The sequence below is a fragment of the Heliangelus exortis genome, chromosome 3 (assembly GCF_036169615.1).
Source record: "Heliangelus exortis chromosome 3, bHelExo1.hap1, whole genome shotgun sequence".
Classification (NCBI taxonomy): Eukaryota; Metazoa; Chordata; class Aves; order Apodiformes; family Trochilidae; genus Heliangelus; species Heliangelus exortis.
In genome coordinates, this window is record NC_092424.1 from 54,858,739 (window position 1) to 54,873,770 (window position 15,032).

General features: G+C 43.5%; 1 protein-coding gene and 1 long non-coding RNA gene across 7 annotated transcripts; one reads left to right on the forward strand and one right to left on the reverse strand.

The window, feature by feature from the left end:
* Window positions 1–616: 616 nt before the first annotated feature.
* LOC139794733 (uncharacterized) lies at window positions 617–3,957 on the reverse strand. The gene is made up of 2 exons (XR_011725242.1): window positions 3,819–3,957; window positions 617–1,197 (listed from the first exon to the last, which is right to left on the reverse strand). It is a non-coding gene; the product is annotated as an uncharacterized lncRNA (long non-coding RNA).
* FUCA2 (alpha-L-fucosidase 2) lies at window positions 3,251–14,435 on the forward strand. 6 transcript variants are annotated; one of them, XR_011725240.1, is made up of 8 exons: window positions 3,251–3,932; window positions 6,805–6,992; window positions 8,640–8,979; window positions 9,506–9,716; window positions 11,065–11,255; window positions 12,440–12,548; window positions 13,568–13,665; window positions 14,010–14,435. XR_011725240.1 is itself a non-coding variant. In XM_071740703.1 (8 exons), the coding sequence occupies exons 3-8, from the start codon at window positions 6,848–6,850 to the stop codon at window positions 14,148–14,150; spliced, it is 1,137 nt and encodes a 378-aa protein (XP_071596804.1). In that variant the 5' UTR covers window positions 3,918–3,932; window positions 5,558–5,696; window positions 6,805–6,847; the 3' UTR covers window positions 14,151–14,435. The 6 variants fall into 6 exon arrangements, 3 of the variants coding, with proteins under 3 accessions (XP_071596802.1, XP_071596803.1, XP_071596804.1); XR_011725239.1 differs by lacking the exon at window positions 14,010–14,435 and adding an exon at window positions 13,750–13,876; XR_011725241.1 differs by lacking the exon at window positions 14,010–14,435 and adding an exon at window positions 13,770–13,851.
* The last annotated feature ends 597 nt before the right edge of the window (window positions 14,436–15,032 follow it).

The window sequence follows — 15,032 nt, forward strand, 5'->3', positions numbered from 1 at the left end:
AGCCACGGGGATTTCGGGTCTGTCGGAACCTAAATATTTGCCCAGGGGTCACCCCGCGGGGTCGCCCCGCGTCCCCTTCCTCCGTGTATCTACACATCCCCACCCCCGAGATGGGCTCATGCTGCCCCCGCTCCCTTCATTTCCAGCACTGGGAGTGGGGGTGGGGTGAGGGGGGTGAAGAGAGTGGGGCGGGGATGGGGGGGAGTAAGAAAGAAAGAGAGTTAAAAAAAGAGCGAATCAACGAACACTTCCACTACTGTTTTGTGGAACAGGGAGGGTGCCCCCCCTCCTCCCCTATCCCGTACCCGCAAAACCGGGAGGTTGCTCAAGGTATCGCAGCCCTGCAGACGAACCCGGAGGGTGATGAGTCAAATCTGTTCGCCTTCCCTCCTCACCACCCTCACATCCCCCTCCCGCCTCGTCTTTTTTAAGGTTTGGGTTACAGGCAAGAGGCTTTTCACAACCAGTTCTCCGACCGCGTGACTCAAGGTTTTGGGAGGAGCAGACTCCTCCTGCCTTCAGATCAGAAGCAGGAGTCACACCGACTTCGACAAATGCAAAATCAGACCCTGTGGTTTCACTTTCTGCTGTTAGTTTTACAGAAAGTCTGATACGATTCATCTTTAAAAGGAGATTTAGTGGCTTCACTGCTTTTTACAGGCAAGTCGTTTTATATTCTGCCTTGAATTAAGTCCTTGCAGCCCTGAAGCCTCTGGCACAAGAGCAAAGATAGACAGCACTGTATTTTTAACACAGACACTGCCAGACTATCTAGCTATCAAATATGAAAGTCCCATTCAGGCTGTATGAGAACAATGTAGCAACTACCACTCCCCGGGTCAGAACCAAATCCTATCAAGTCTGAAACCCATCCATGTGAAACTCAGTTACTGCCCTCTGCTTCCCACCAAGCAACCCAGAGCCCTTCTCCCGATGCAAAGCCCCGTGCAGCTCCTCAGAAGCTGTGGTTTTGTGGTCTTCTAGGCAGTCACACGCCTCAGGCACCCTTTGCCTTTGTCCAAGCCATTAATCCAGTACATGAGTCTCCTATGTCAGCCATTAGTGAGGTCAAAAGGTCTTTTCTGCTCATTATCTCCCAGGGAATTGCTTCATTATTTCCTCTCCCTCTTCTGGCTGCTGACAGAGGAGCTTGCTCTTTCCGTAGCTGCAGAGAACTTTCCCAGTGGGACTGCACTGCTGGAGAGAGAGGAAAGGGTTTCTTTCTCCTCACAGGGCACCGTGAGGAGCTCCATGTTTCCAGGCCTCCTGGGTGGGGGCCCGGTGGCTCCAGCGTCCCGCAGGCAGGCAGACAGGCTGTGCCCAGGCTTGGAGAGCTTCCTGCAGTGACGAACACTGGTCTTGTGTTATTCACAAGGTCTTACACTGTACTATTTTTATTATTTACCCTTTGCAGCTTTCATCGTTGCAGATGTGACACTGAGGACTTTTTCTCTCGCTGGAGATTTCAGTAGCTGTGCATGTATGGGCTGGTGACATTATCTGAACCCTTTTACGCCTCAGTCAGGAGAGTACTCATAGTTGATATTTAGTAAAATGTTTTCTACTTCCTTTAATGTTTTTTTTTTATTATGTGTATATATATTATTTAATTATCAAAGAACATGATCGAATTAATTATTGAAATACACAGTTCCTGCTCCACATCTCACCCAAGCTGATGGCAGATCACTGATGTCATTGGGCCTTGGGTCAAGCCTCTGAGCCTTTTGAAAATAATTTTTCTTTCAAAGAATTTTGAGCAACAGAGCAGTCGTAACTTTGGCATGCTGTACCAAATAAGCTTCAGAGAGTCTGCTTTAAAATTCCCACACTAAGGAACTGTTTGGTGCCTACAAGCCTTTGGTCAGATCAAAAAGAACAGGAGGACATGAAGAATCCAAAGATAAACTAGAAAAGATAAGAGTTTTAAGAATTCCTTTTGAGAAGCCAAGTGACACTTGAAGGGGAAGGGGTGAAGGTAAAGGAAGACACAGAGAAAGTAGGTCAACATTGAATGTAAAAAATATAGGAAGAAGCTCCTATTATGATATTGAAGTACTTTTGTAAATGTGAACAGTCAGTCAGAGAGAATGATACCATGGGAGTCACAATGTTTTTTTATCAGCCTGCAACTTAACACACTGATCAAGGTATATAAATGAAAATATTAAAAAATATGTACTTCCCATTTTTATGGCCCTTTAGACCTTTTTTTGGGTGAAATGTAACAGCTGTGGTTGATAGGTGTAGAAACTGAAATTTACTTTCCATAGAACAGCAGTAAAGTACACATCCTTCCCAGGTGGAGAGAGATCTGTTCACTTGTCTGCTCACTCATTTGTAACTGTTCTGATGAGATTGCCAAATAAATTTCTATTTGTTGTGATTTTGAAAATGTAGTATTTGCTGATTAAAGAAAGTTATTTCACAAAGGCCATCCTAGGGCCACTAGGGTCTGATGCAAAAACACAATTTTCACATTGGGAAAGGGAGAAGAAGAACTAGCACAGGCTCACAGGCTATGGAGATGCTGGAAGGTTCATTATCTGAAGCATGAACCTGCCTCCCATGATCTGCAGCCAGGCGAAGTGTCACCTTCTGAAGTGAGGCATCTCTAACACAGGCTTCCTTAGAAGGCATAGTAATGGTCAAGGAACCTTGGTGGGCCTTGAGGAACCTCTGTTCCCTGGAAACCACCCTGTATAGGCAGGCGGGAAGGAGGTGTAGAGCAATGAATATTACACCTTGTCCTTCTCAGGAAGGGATAGGATGCTGAGTTTGTGATTAGAAGCAGGTGGGAAGGGCAAAACCAGCAGGCTGCCAAAGCCCTCTCTGAAGCAGACCCTGGCTGAACATCCAGGCCTCAGAACGCAGTGATCTCAGAGCTCCTTTCCAACCATGACTATTGAGTGATTCTGTGACCTGGACCAGGCTGCAGACCTAGCAGACCCCAGCCGGCAGCTCTCATGCCCGCACTGGAGGATAATGGACAGCGCTCTCCCCGAGAAGAAGGGCAGCACGAACCACACAGGGTTTATATATTTATATAGTATATAAATATAAAAAAAATATTTTATATAAGTATATAAAACATATTTATATTTACACTTACAAAGTGCCTATCACCATATTGATAAACATTCTTTGGAACCACTTTGACAGCAGAGGTAAGAACAGAAATCAGCCTGTTAGTACTTCTGTTTCCAACCAATTTAAAAAAAAAAAAAAAAATACAGAAGACTGCTGCCACCCTGCCTGGATGGTGTTTAATACTGCTACTCCATCAGGGTTGGAGGGAGACCTATTGCGAATGGCAACAGTTTGCACGGCGGGATGTCGGCCAGGGTGGATGTCAGTGACTTCACCTTCCTCAGGTCCTTAAAAGCCAGCTGACAACTTGTGACCGGGCCGCCAGATAAATCAACACCAACGGGGAGGCGTCCCCATCAGGGAGCGTTCTTCACCAAGCAGAGGCGGAGAAGGAGGCGGAGAGCCCGGTGAGAGGCAGAGCCGGAGCCCTTCACCTGCCCGCGACAGGAGCAACCCTACCCTCTGGCCGGAGAGCGGCGGGCCCTGGCGGGGCGGGGAGAGCCCAAGCCCGCCCAGTGCCCGCCCCACCCCACCCGTCCCCCCACCCCCACCCCGGCCAGCGGCCTGCCCAGGGACCCCGGCCCGGGGAGCTTCCTCACTGCAGCCGGCGCCATGTCGGGCCTGCCCGGCCACGCAGCGCTGCTCCTGCTGGAGCTGCTGCTGGAGCTGCCCGGGGTTCTGCCGGCGCGGCCGCCGGGCAGCGACGAGCGGCCCCGATATGAGCCCACCTGGGGCTCGCTGGACGCCCGGCCGCTGCCCGCCTGGTTTGACGAGGCGAAGTTTGGCGTCTTCATCCATTGGGGCGTCTTCTCGGTGCCCAGCTTCGGCAGCGAGTGGTTCTGGTGAGCTCCCTGACCTGGACCTGTTCCCCGGACCTGCTCGAGGGCGGTGCACCGCAGCCCCTTAAGAACCCGGCGGCCCCGGGGCAGCTGGGAGGGCCGTACCCAGGCAGCTGCGGATCTGAGGGTTTGGTTGGAGAGCAGCTCCGCGGGCAGGCGGGGTTTGGTGTGGGGTGTGTGTCCTTTACAGTCATATTTAGGTTTAAAGCCCCTCTGCGGGCTGACCCAGGAGCTGAGGTGGGTGGTGCGGTCCCACCCGAGGCAGCTCAGTGGGGTCACGGACGCCGTGTACAAAGGAGGCGGAGTTTGATGGAGTCTGACCATGTGTGCACAGCCCCGAAAGTCAGCGATATGTTGGCCGGCGTTCGCCATAATGCTTGTAGAGCTGCAAGCTGTGCTTTCCTCAGCCCTGGTGAGAGGAGGAGTTGGCTGAGTGGCAGAGGGTGAGCTCTCCAGGGCAGTCTTGAAGAGGTGGATGAAGCAGCTCTCCGCAGGCGCTGAGCATCTTCCAGCCTCGGGAGATGGGCGCTGCTCTTGCCTGTAGGGAGCGCAGTAGTCGGTCCCTCCCTTCGTCGCTGCCTTGCCTGCAGTTTTCTTGTGCACGTTTTGTGCCGCTGATGGTTTTCTTCTTTTTCACTATTATTTTTCTTAAAGATTGCTTTCCACTTAAAAGACCCTATAGCTCTCGTCATTCAAATTACTCTAATTTAAAGGCTGAATAAACTTCGGTTTGTGAGTGTTCACTGGTTCAGGCTCTTTGGGTGTTTGCTATCTTCTTTCCATGCTCTACCAAATATTTCCTGTATGATTTCAAGTGAGTCAGATTATCAGAATACAAAGATAGCAGCTGCTCTGTGGCAGACCTATGGTAAACCTTAAGTGCAATATTCGTATAACAAACCAACGTAGATGATACAAACAAACCACTGTCATCTGACAATGTTTGGCCTGTTCTTTTCACAGTCATGTTCAAAAGTTCCATCAGTTTCTGTATGTGGATTCCATTTACTAATTACTTGCTTTCCCAGGAAAGGGAAATCTGGCTTTGGCTTCAAGCCTTATTCTGTGTTCTGTGTTCAGGCAGTGCACACCATGATTCAGGATCAGGCATTAGGTTTTTGGTGGTGTTATAAAAAGACCTCAAAACACTCACCTGTATTTGTTGAAGTTGGTTTTTATATTCCAGTACCTGCCCATCCTTAGGCATATGTGGATGTGAAGCTGCTCCAGGGCCTTCTGGCAGCATGTGCAGTCAGATGATAGAGGTCCTGTGACGTCCTGTTCCTTCAAACTGAAGGTCATAAACTCTGGTATCACCCATCTTGTTCTTTCCTCAGAGCTGCACAGCATCGATCATGATGTTTTCAGACTCATCACATCATAGTAGAAGTGCTCATGTCAGCAAACCATGTGATAAAGGGAGAGAAGCAAGCATGTTACCTGTTTCTATATGCAATGGCAAACTTTAAAATCAGGGTTGCTAGGGTTTTTTCCACGTTCTTTCACTGAGTAAGACTGTCAGTCTATTTCTTCTGTTTTTTTCTCTGCTGGCTGCCAGAGATTGTGTTTGTTTATGATGAAGTCTGGGAAGGTTACAACAATATCCATATGTTACTGTGGTCTTACAGGACTGAGGTCAGGGTCCAGCTCAGGACGGAAGAGAGAAATACATTTCAAACATTCAGATTCTGGTCTCTTATACTCTTTCAATTTCAGTGAAAATTAAATTTGTCAGCAGGGTCTTTCATAGGCTTCATTCATAGAAAGGTGAATGCTTTCATACCTTTTTCTTGTAACTACTAGCAATCACAGAGTATGTTGTTATTAGAGAGTCTCTAGCAATAAGGCTGTTTAGGCAGTAAGGTCTTTTTCTGGAGTTCCTCTTTCATTGCTAGGTTGGGGAGGGATGGAGCAGGTTGAAAATGCTAGAGGTGATTTATGATCTCTGCCTATAACGAGAGTGAGAGACCACCTTCAGACCACAGAAAGGAGTTCCAAGCCTTGCTGTGGACTAGATCAGTTGGAATAGTGACAGTACTGGTCTCTATCATGGGGAAGCACAGGACAAAACACAGGTGAGATGCAGAAAGCCATCATCAGCTTGGTTTTCTTTCTGGTTCCTAAAGCTCTGTGCACTCTCCCAGTGGCATCAGGTAGATGTGTACCTGCATGCTAACATCTGTGACAGAGGTGCATTTGTAAGGATGTTCTTGAAGAGGCAGGTGGTTGTTGGAGGACATTTCTTCTAGTAGGATGACTTTTCTTCAGAGCCTTCAGTCAGTGCAGCAGCTGCAGTGGATTGCAGTTGCAGCTTTCTCCTGATTTGGGCCCATGGGCATCCATCCACTCACATCAGGTCACTCATTTAGCACAGAGGACTCTGGACCAGGAGAATGGTAAAACTGCTGGTCCATCTGTTTGTGGGTTGCAGGATTTGCAGTGTGGGGGGCAAAGCAGAGCTGCCAGATGTCTGATGTGTGAGAGTTAAGGAGGGTGGTTTGTGTTAGTCCAGAAAAAGTACATTCCTTGTGCCATGGACTGCTTCTCTCTAGAACAGTTTCGGGATTTGGGTACTAAATGAGACTGCCATTTTTCTGTTCTCAAAGTGTAGCTGCTTTGTTTTGTATCTCCAAATGAAATCCTGGGACCTGTCAAAAGTGGAGTTCTTGAAAAACATAAAGCATCGGGAAGAAGGACAGAGAAAAAGAAATCTTTGATAATTGGTAGTGTTCTGAAGCCATTTTGCCTTACTGTCAGTGTCATATACCTCCAGCACATGTACTTCTCAGTGTGAACTCAAACGGGAGTTGATGATTTCAATTCTCTGATTTTTCTAAAAATATGTAGCAGATGCATTTTCCTCTGTATTTTGCAGGTGGTACTGGCAGAAGGAAAAGAGAGAGCCCTATGTGAAATTTATGGAGACAAATTACCCACCTGGGTTCAGTTATGGAGATTTTGGGCCACTCTTCACTGCAGAATTTTTTGATCCCAACCAGTGGGCAGATATTTTGAAGGCTTCAGGTGCAAAATATGTTGTCTTAACTTCAAAACATCATGAAGGTAAGTGGAAGGTTTGTGAATTTTAGTAATTGTTACAGAAGTAACAATTGTTAAAGAAGTAATTACAACAGAAGTAAAATCCGGCTGACTACCCAGCCTGCTAAGGAGAAGTAGAGAAAGCCAGGCAGCTTGACCTGCCCCAGCCCAGAGTGAAAGTGTGAAAAAAACACCCCAAGGAATGTGCATGTGTTTTCCTGACTCTTGCACAAAAGCTATGGCTATGAAGCTTGTATAGGATGGAAAAATAGATTGTGCCATTGTTCTTTTGCTGTAGGTGAGGCAGTCTGAAGTGGTGCAGGCAGCTGAGCTGCCCTATGTCTTTGTACTTATTTCTTTTTTATTGCTTAAGGAACTACAAAAATTAATTCTGCACTGTTTACCATATCAAGACCTGCTCTGTACAAGCAGTTAATGAGCTCTGTAGGTTTCTCCAAGGAATTCAGGAGTATGTTCCAGGAGTCAGCTTCAGAATTAGAAATGTACACAGGGTGTAGCTCTTCCTAATGCAGTGTACAGAAGCCAAAACCTTGAACCAGGTCTGTAGCTTCACAGACATGAATGTTTTTTTGCAATATAGTTGTAAGAGGCTTTGGAGAGAATAGTGAAGAAAAAGGAAGTGATTGGAAGGAAATGTGAAAGTATAAATACTAAGATGCAGTATGACTGTACATCTAGTAGATGTTGGTCTTTGGGGAGATGAGTGTACAAGACTGGCAGCTTGTAAATTGTGTATTTTAATCTCCACTCTGACACACATAAAACTTGGTCTTGATGATGGCCATGGTGGAATTTCCAGTGACTTCAAAAGAACTATGATTAATTTAGTCTGTCCTGTAGCCTTGGGCATGAATTTTTATCTTGTTTGTCTACTTGATACAATTACATGTATCCAGTTCACAAAAATTTTACAAGATTTATTAGGCAATGAGTATAAAGCTGTTCAAAGGCGATGGTGGAGCTCCTCTGGCAGTGTCTAAGTCTGCAGTGCAGTAGTACTTTTAAGTGCTTCTGCTGGATGTCTGAAATGTTCAGTCCCCCCTGACTTCATGCTGATATTTTAAAAGTTGTTTCAGAAGTTTTTGCACTCTCTTTATATACACTGAGGAGTTGGCTGAGCTGTTACAAAAGTCAAGACAAATTAAAAATGAACATTTGCATAAGATGTAAACAGGCAGGAGGCGAAGAGTCTTTGAATGTAAATGATAGCTTGTGCATTCTGCAACTGAGAAAGCATTTTATCTTCCAATAGCTGAATGTGTATTCACAGTTCACATTTGATATATTCACTGAAAATGTAGATGCCTTGAAATTTGCTGTATTTTTGGTTAATTTATTTCTTCCTCCTTAGTTGTTCATTTCATTCAGATGTCCCAGTTTAAATTAACCAAAGGAATACAGATCTGGAAACTGTAATTGTGTATGTATAAAAAAAATGCATAAGTGTATCTGGCAAGGTGTTCTGATGTTATTACTGCTATCATCATGCATAAACAGATTATATGCATACATTATACCATGATAATAATATTACTACATACGTGTTTTTTATTATTTTATATTCATTTTTTGCAACACACTTGCAAACTACTTTCCAGGAAAAAAGTAGTTCTGCTTTCCTTTCTCATGTTTCTGTTTGTTTCTTTTCAGGCTTTACTTTGTGGGGTTCCAAGTATTCTTGGAATTGGAATTCTGTTGATGTGGGACCGAAACGAGATCTTGTGGCTGAACTAGCAACATCTGTTAGAAACAGGACAGACTTGCATTTTGGGTTATATCATTCCCTGTTCGAATGGTTTAATCCCCTCTTCCTTGAGGACGCCACCAATGTCTTCAAGACAAGAAAGTTTCCAACCAGTAAATCATTACCAGAACTCTATGAAATTGTGACAAAGTACCAACCAGAAATAATTTGGTCTGATGGGAATGGAAATGCACCAGATACTTACTGGAACAGCACTGGTTTCTTGGCTTGGCTGTATAACGAGAGGTACGTAACGATGCTGGTTTTGCTCCTTATCTGAAATTCTGTTTTGTATCTAGTTTGTCTCATTTTCTATGTATTCTGTAGAACTTCTTACCTCAGCTTACAAGTATGTAACTAAATATTATTTTCCTGAAATACAGAATCCACATCTTCCCTAGAGCTATCAAAGCTTGCTTTAGAAAAATACTCTTTCATGAAAATACGCTCAACCAGGATAGCAGGGAGAATATGGTTACACCTTTGCCATCACAGACTGAACATCTGGCGGTGGATGTGAACTGCAGGCTGATTTCTGGCAGACCTCCTGTGAAAGTGTGGATCATAATTTCCCTAAGAAATGCTGATCTGGGCCTTTTACTAGCAAAGGATGAGAACAGGATTTCAGAAATTGCGTTTAATCTAATGGCAGTAAATTAGCAGTGCAGAAGTTGTCCTAAATGTTCGTTTCTGTGAGGGGCGCATGTGAGAAGGGTCACCGGCTGTGACCGTGTTTTATAGAATAAAAACCATAGAATTTCCCTGTGTGCAGCCCAGTCCGGGACACGGTGGTGACCAATGACCGCTGGGGAGCTGGCAGCATCTGTACACACGGCGGCTTCTACACTTGTAGTGACCGATACAACCCCGGGCACCTCCTGCCTCACAAGTGGGAGAACTGTATGACTATTGACAAGAAGTCCTGGGGATACAGGAGGGACGCACAGCTGGACGACTACCTCACAATCAAGGACTTGGTGAAGGTACAGTGGGACAAAGGAGTTGCCTTCAGTTTCTGATTCACCCTCAGGTTACTAGGCTACTGAACATTTCAATCGTCTACCTGTTTTTATAAAATCTGCTATTTTAATTGAATAATGAATCAATGAAATGATAAATCATTTTGTTTGTTTGCAGCCTAACACTGGCCAGATGGAATACCCATATAATTTGTGTTAATTTTATAGCAATTACTAAGAAAAAAAATCTAGTAAAAATTCACTTATTTTCCTGGAAGGGATTTCCCCTGTGAGTAATTGGCAAAAGACTGATCTGGACAAAATTACCTTTTTCCACTGTTTTTCAAGTAACTTCACCTGTAAGTTGAAGAGAAGCAAGCAGTTGGAGTTTCACAGTTTCTATTTAGGAACTTCTGACTGAGGGCTACATTGGTTCCCCCTTCTAGTTAGAAACAGTTTATAGCTGTTAAATAGTCTTTTTACTTTGTAGCGAGACTCCTTCCTTTCACTTATTTTAAAGAAAAAAAACCAAGACGTATAGCAGACATACAGGTAAACTGTAGAGGCAGATGTCCTGTGTTAATAGAACATTAGATTCCCTTTGTTAGTCTAAGGTATTAAGAAAATATTTGAAAGATACAATGCATTTAATTGCAAAATTTAGGTAGAGAGGGGAATATTATTTATTATTGTTGCTTAATCTGAATCTTAGTACTGTCCTTGCAAAAGATACTTTCAAACTGAAGTAATTCCTTAGCAGAGGCAGAAGGTTTTAATTCATTCAGTAGCTTGTCTCCAGTTGTCTGTTCCTCACACTGGTGCATCTCAGTCCACAATCTCTGGAGGGCAGTGTGGCTGTGAATACAAGTATTTATGGACTGTGCAGAAGGCTTCCTTCGAGGCATTTACAGATGTCTCAGTGAAATAGGGAGAGCATCAGAGGAAGGAGAGGAGGAAAAAGTTGCTTCTCTCCATTTCAGTAAAAGTGAATTGGCATCTATCAGCTTTATTCTGTCATGTAGGGAAATCATCTGCAATCCATTGTATTGATAAAACCCTCATGAAATTTCTGCAGAAGTTGAAATGTTAAAAACTTGTAGGATCTTATTCTAATGTAGATTCAGACAGGCATTTTGGTGCACAAATCTGTTTTGGGCTGCCATAAAAACTGACAGCAGAACCTTGTTTTATGAGAGCTTAAATTTTGTACTGACTGTTGGGAATTATCCCCAAAGTCTAAACATGCTGCAGTCACAAAAGTCGTTCAGTTCACTGTTCTGAAGCAGCGTCCCTGGCATTAGAAGAAACTTCAGCTATATGACTTAGCTATCTGTAACCATATGCTCTGTGTGTATGTTTAAAAACATTTCAGCAACTTGTAGAAACAGTGTCTTGTGGAGGAAATCTCTTGATGAATATTGGGCCCACTCACGATGGTCGCATCGCTGCTATATTTGAGGAACGCCTAAGGCAGATGGGTGCCTGGCTGAAAGTCAACGGAGAAGCCATCTATGGAACAAAACCATGGAGAGCACAGAATGACACAGTCACACCCAATGTCTGGTAAGGCTACTGAGTTGAAGTGTAGGCTGTCTAAAGCAGCAGCAGCAGTGTATGTGAAATTCTGAAATTCTTTAGGACTTGATGCTACAGTAATCACCATTTTACTTTGCGTGATGTGAAGAAATTAATCCTTTTGTCAGTTTAAGCAAATGCACATAAAAGTGTGTATAAAACTGTAGGTAGAAGATGGGGGTCAGAGAACATAGTTTCAGGATGATGCACAAGGTTGTCAGCATGTCCTTAGTGATCTTGTGCTTCTTAGTGTAGCTGGGAACAACTATAACAAAAATATAAATCCAGAGATATAACACTGCTATGAAGTGTTAATTTGTACAGAGGAATTGTTTGCTTAATGTCACTGTTAAGAGAGAAACTAGAAAATCAGTCTAGCATAATCTGCATTTCTTTTCAAGGTAAAAATGCATGGGAAGATAACAGCAATTGTTTGGTCACTAAATTCAGCCAGTTGCTGGACTTTCCTAATCCTTTGTGCCTCCTAGTTGCTGAAAAGCTTTAGTGATCCATCAGGTGTTTTTTGCTTTGATTCTCTTCATTGCCTCAGTGGGCCTTTTTACTCCTGTTCTAATAGGATATAGCTGAGCTGTTGACTGCTTAGTAAAACCATTCCAAGAGACATAAAAGCTTGTAACTAAATGAAGGAAGGAGGGAGAAATGTTTCAAGTGTATGCCACAGGATTTCCAAGGACATTCTGTAGAGAACATCTGCTGAAATTCAGTTTTTAAAAAACTAGCTATGCAAGGTAGGGTCTTCATTGTCGCACATACTCTTACTAAAATCTGTGTATAGATGTGAATTACCATCTTTTTTTTTCTGAATATAAGCCTTGAGTATACTAATGATTCCCCCCACCCTGCAAGTACCTCCTTCCTCCATGGCTGAGCAGCAGTGACTCATTATATACTTGCTAAAGCTACTGCAGATGTTTACCTATAAACTGAGCTCTTTAATAGTCTGTATTAACACTAGTTTGTTCAAACATATTTTCAAGGAACATTATTTTATTTAAGGGCATAAATTGTCTGAAATGATGGTTACGTATATGAAAATGTAATTAATGCTGACTTTCCAGATCCACTTTTCCAGTCTTGAAAGCACTCCATATCACTTCAGAGAATTTACAGGGAAGAACTGACTGGCATTTTTGTTCCCTCTTTCTCACCAGGTACACTTTCAGCCCTAAAGAAGGCAAGGTCAATGCTATCTTCCTTAGCTGGCCAGTATCTGGGACTCTGGAACTTGGTGAGCCACAGGCTAAGCTTGGAGAAACACAGGTAAAAGACATCCCCCTCAAACCCCACTCCTTGCCTTCCCCTTTGGAACAGGGAGGCTTTTAGCACACAGTGCAAGAAATGAACATAGTCTGAAGGAAAACACCTCTAGGATTTGTCATGCTCCATCTGTGTTTTATTTTTCTGGCATCCTTGGGAATGCATAGCTCTTAGGATGAGTATGTTGGAAGAGACCCAGCAAGATGCCTGTTTTCATTCTGGGACCTCCTTGTCATAGTCTTCCCACTGGGATGTTGCTTCTCTAAAAATAAAGTTAGACTGAACTGTTGCTGGGATATGTTTTAGCTTGCAAACTAAGGATCACAAAGAGAGGCCAAGTAGCAGGAAAAAAACTGCTGCTGTTCCTCCCATTTCCTGTGTAGGCTCTTAACTCATCATGACCTTTCTTTATAGATATCCATACTCATGACCTTGGTGATACTGTAATTTCTGTAATAGTGCAGTAGTTTCAAGTCAAAGCCATGCACAAAGGGAAAGTACACAGAGATTTTTGTTTTGCCCAGGGATGCTAAAATAGTGCATCAGTGCAACCCCAGATGTGTGCCTTAGAGCAAGCAGTGATGTCACAGGTACATTAGCAAATAGCATGTACCCAATGGAAACAGACTGACTGAGCAGAACAGATGGTGCTCAGGATTCAGTATCAACACTGTGCATTTTAGGTGGGGATTCACTTTGGCTTAGCTCTGTCCTGCTCTCATACATTGGCTGTCCCTTAGCTGCTTAAACGTAGTAAGTGTGTTTCTGGATTGTTGCTTCTGGTCTAGTTCCACATGAGAACAATCTAATTAGTACCAAGACAGCACTGTGAGAAGGAAGAAAGAGCCATTCCAAAAATTAAGCAGATGTATCTTGAATTTTGTAGAGGCACATACACTATACCTGCACAAGAGACTAATGTTCCCATGGGGCAGAGACTTCCTCCCTTCAGCTGCTCCATCGTTTTCATTTCACCAACTGGCATAAAAGTCTCACCATAAAGCCTATTTCTCTGTTTTTAGTGAAGGGGTTCTTCAGGTCAGCTTTGTTCTGGGATATCTGGCTGCAGGCTGTAGGAAACATTGCTCACCCAAGCCTACAATTTCACCTCAGGAAACAGGTATTTCAGATGCTACAAAGCTGCACACTGTGGTACCTGGATCCATGCTTAGACCCTAATCCCATTCCAAATACTTCTGGAAAGTATTTACATGCTTTTTACAGCCCTAAATACTTCTCAAGACCCAACATCACTGGCTTCATTACTTACACATCTACTCTGCCAGTATCTACTCCTACCTTCAATGATTGTTTTATCACTCGTTTGGTTCGTACCAAACCATTTAAGGACAGTTGTATAGTAAAAGTACCTATGGAACAACATGTGTTTTTTTAATTCAAATTTGCAATTATATACATTTCATAATGGCAGCGTTCTAATTATAGTGTATGTTTCTATCTCAGGTGAAGCTGACTGGCTATGAGAAACTGCTGAAATGGGTTGCACTCGGAGAAAAGGGAATCATTGTAGCTCTGCCTCAATTAACACCTGAGCAATTGCCATGTCAGTGGGGCTGGACTTTGGAACTGACAGACATAAACTGAGCCTCACACTGCTGGAGCCTTGGGGAGTCAGGAATGCTGATGTTTCTCATCACTGGTTTCCAACACTTACTTGCTTGACTGAGAAATATCAGTCATTTCACTTTTTATGAGAAGTGTGCTGTTGTTGAAGGATGGAATAGAATGAAATCTAGCAGGAGATAGTTCAATCTTTGCATACACTTTGTTTCTTTGAGCTCGTGTGGCAACTGAGCATCTACCGAGTATTAGTCAGTTTCCTGCCAAGTGATGTGAAGGGGAGGTGAAACAGGCTCTAGATTTTTAAAGCCTTAAGAAAGAACAAAGCTCAGATCAACAACAGATCAAACAGCAAGTGCACAGAAGTCAGTTGTACACCCTCTTCAATGGAAGAAATCTCACTGCCACAAAACTGTACAGTAGAAACTGCCCATTTTAGGGAAAAAAAATACTTTGTCCAGTTGCGTGCTGCAGCTGGCAGTATCTGCAAGAACAGTCCTGTAAGGGTTAGAAACTCATGACAAATGCCCATGTGCATCTTCATTTCTCATTGTGAAAAATTACTGGTTGAGTAATTCTCTCTTCTTGCAACATAACTTTTTCTGGTGTGTGTAATTTTACACGGCTAAAGCCGACTTTGCTTACAGCCATTGCTTTTACAGTTACCACAGTGCCTGCTGTGGACTATTAAACAAAACACACACTTCCATGACTAACGTTTTTTTTTAAAAAGTTAAGGAATTGCTAGGTATTCTCAACTTTAGCAGAGAGACAGTATTTTAAGCAGAGGGAAGACTGCATCCAACTAGAAAAAATTCCTAAACTCCTCATGTCCTATTTGTAGGGACAGAGCTTCAGTGTGAACTTTGCAAAGAGGGGGAGGTATAGAACAGCAAAAAGCCCAAA

What these genes read in the sequence shown, in the direction of transcription:
- FUCA2 (XM_071740701.1), top strand. Translation starts at nt 3,703, where the DNA reads ATGTCGGGCCTGCCCGGCCACGCAGCGCTGCTCCTGCTGGAGCTGCTG. An exon ending in CAATCAAGGACTTGGTGAAG is followed by an intron (nt 9,717 to 11,064) that starts GTACAGTGGGAC and finishes AAAACATTTCAG; the next exon opens with CAACTTGTAGAAACAGTGTC. An exon ending in ACAGTCACACCCAATGTCTG is followed by an intron (nt 11,256 to 12,439) that starts GTAAGGCTACTG and finishes CTTTCTCACCAG; the next exon opens with GTACACTTTCAGCCCTAAAG.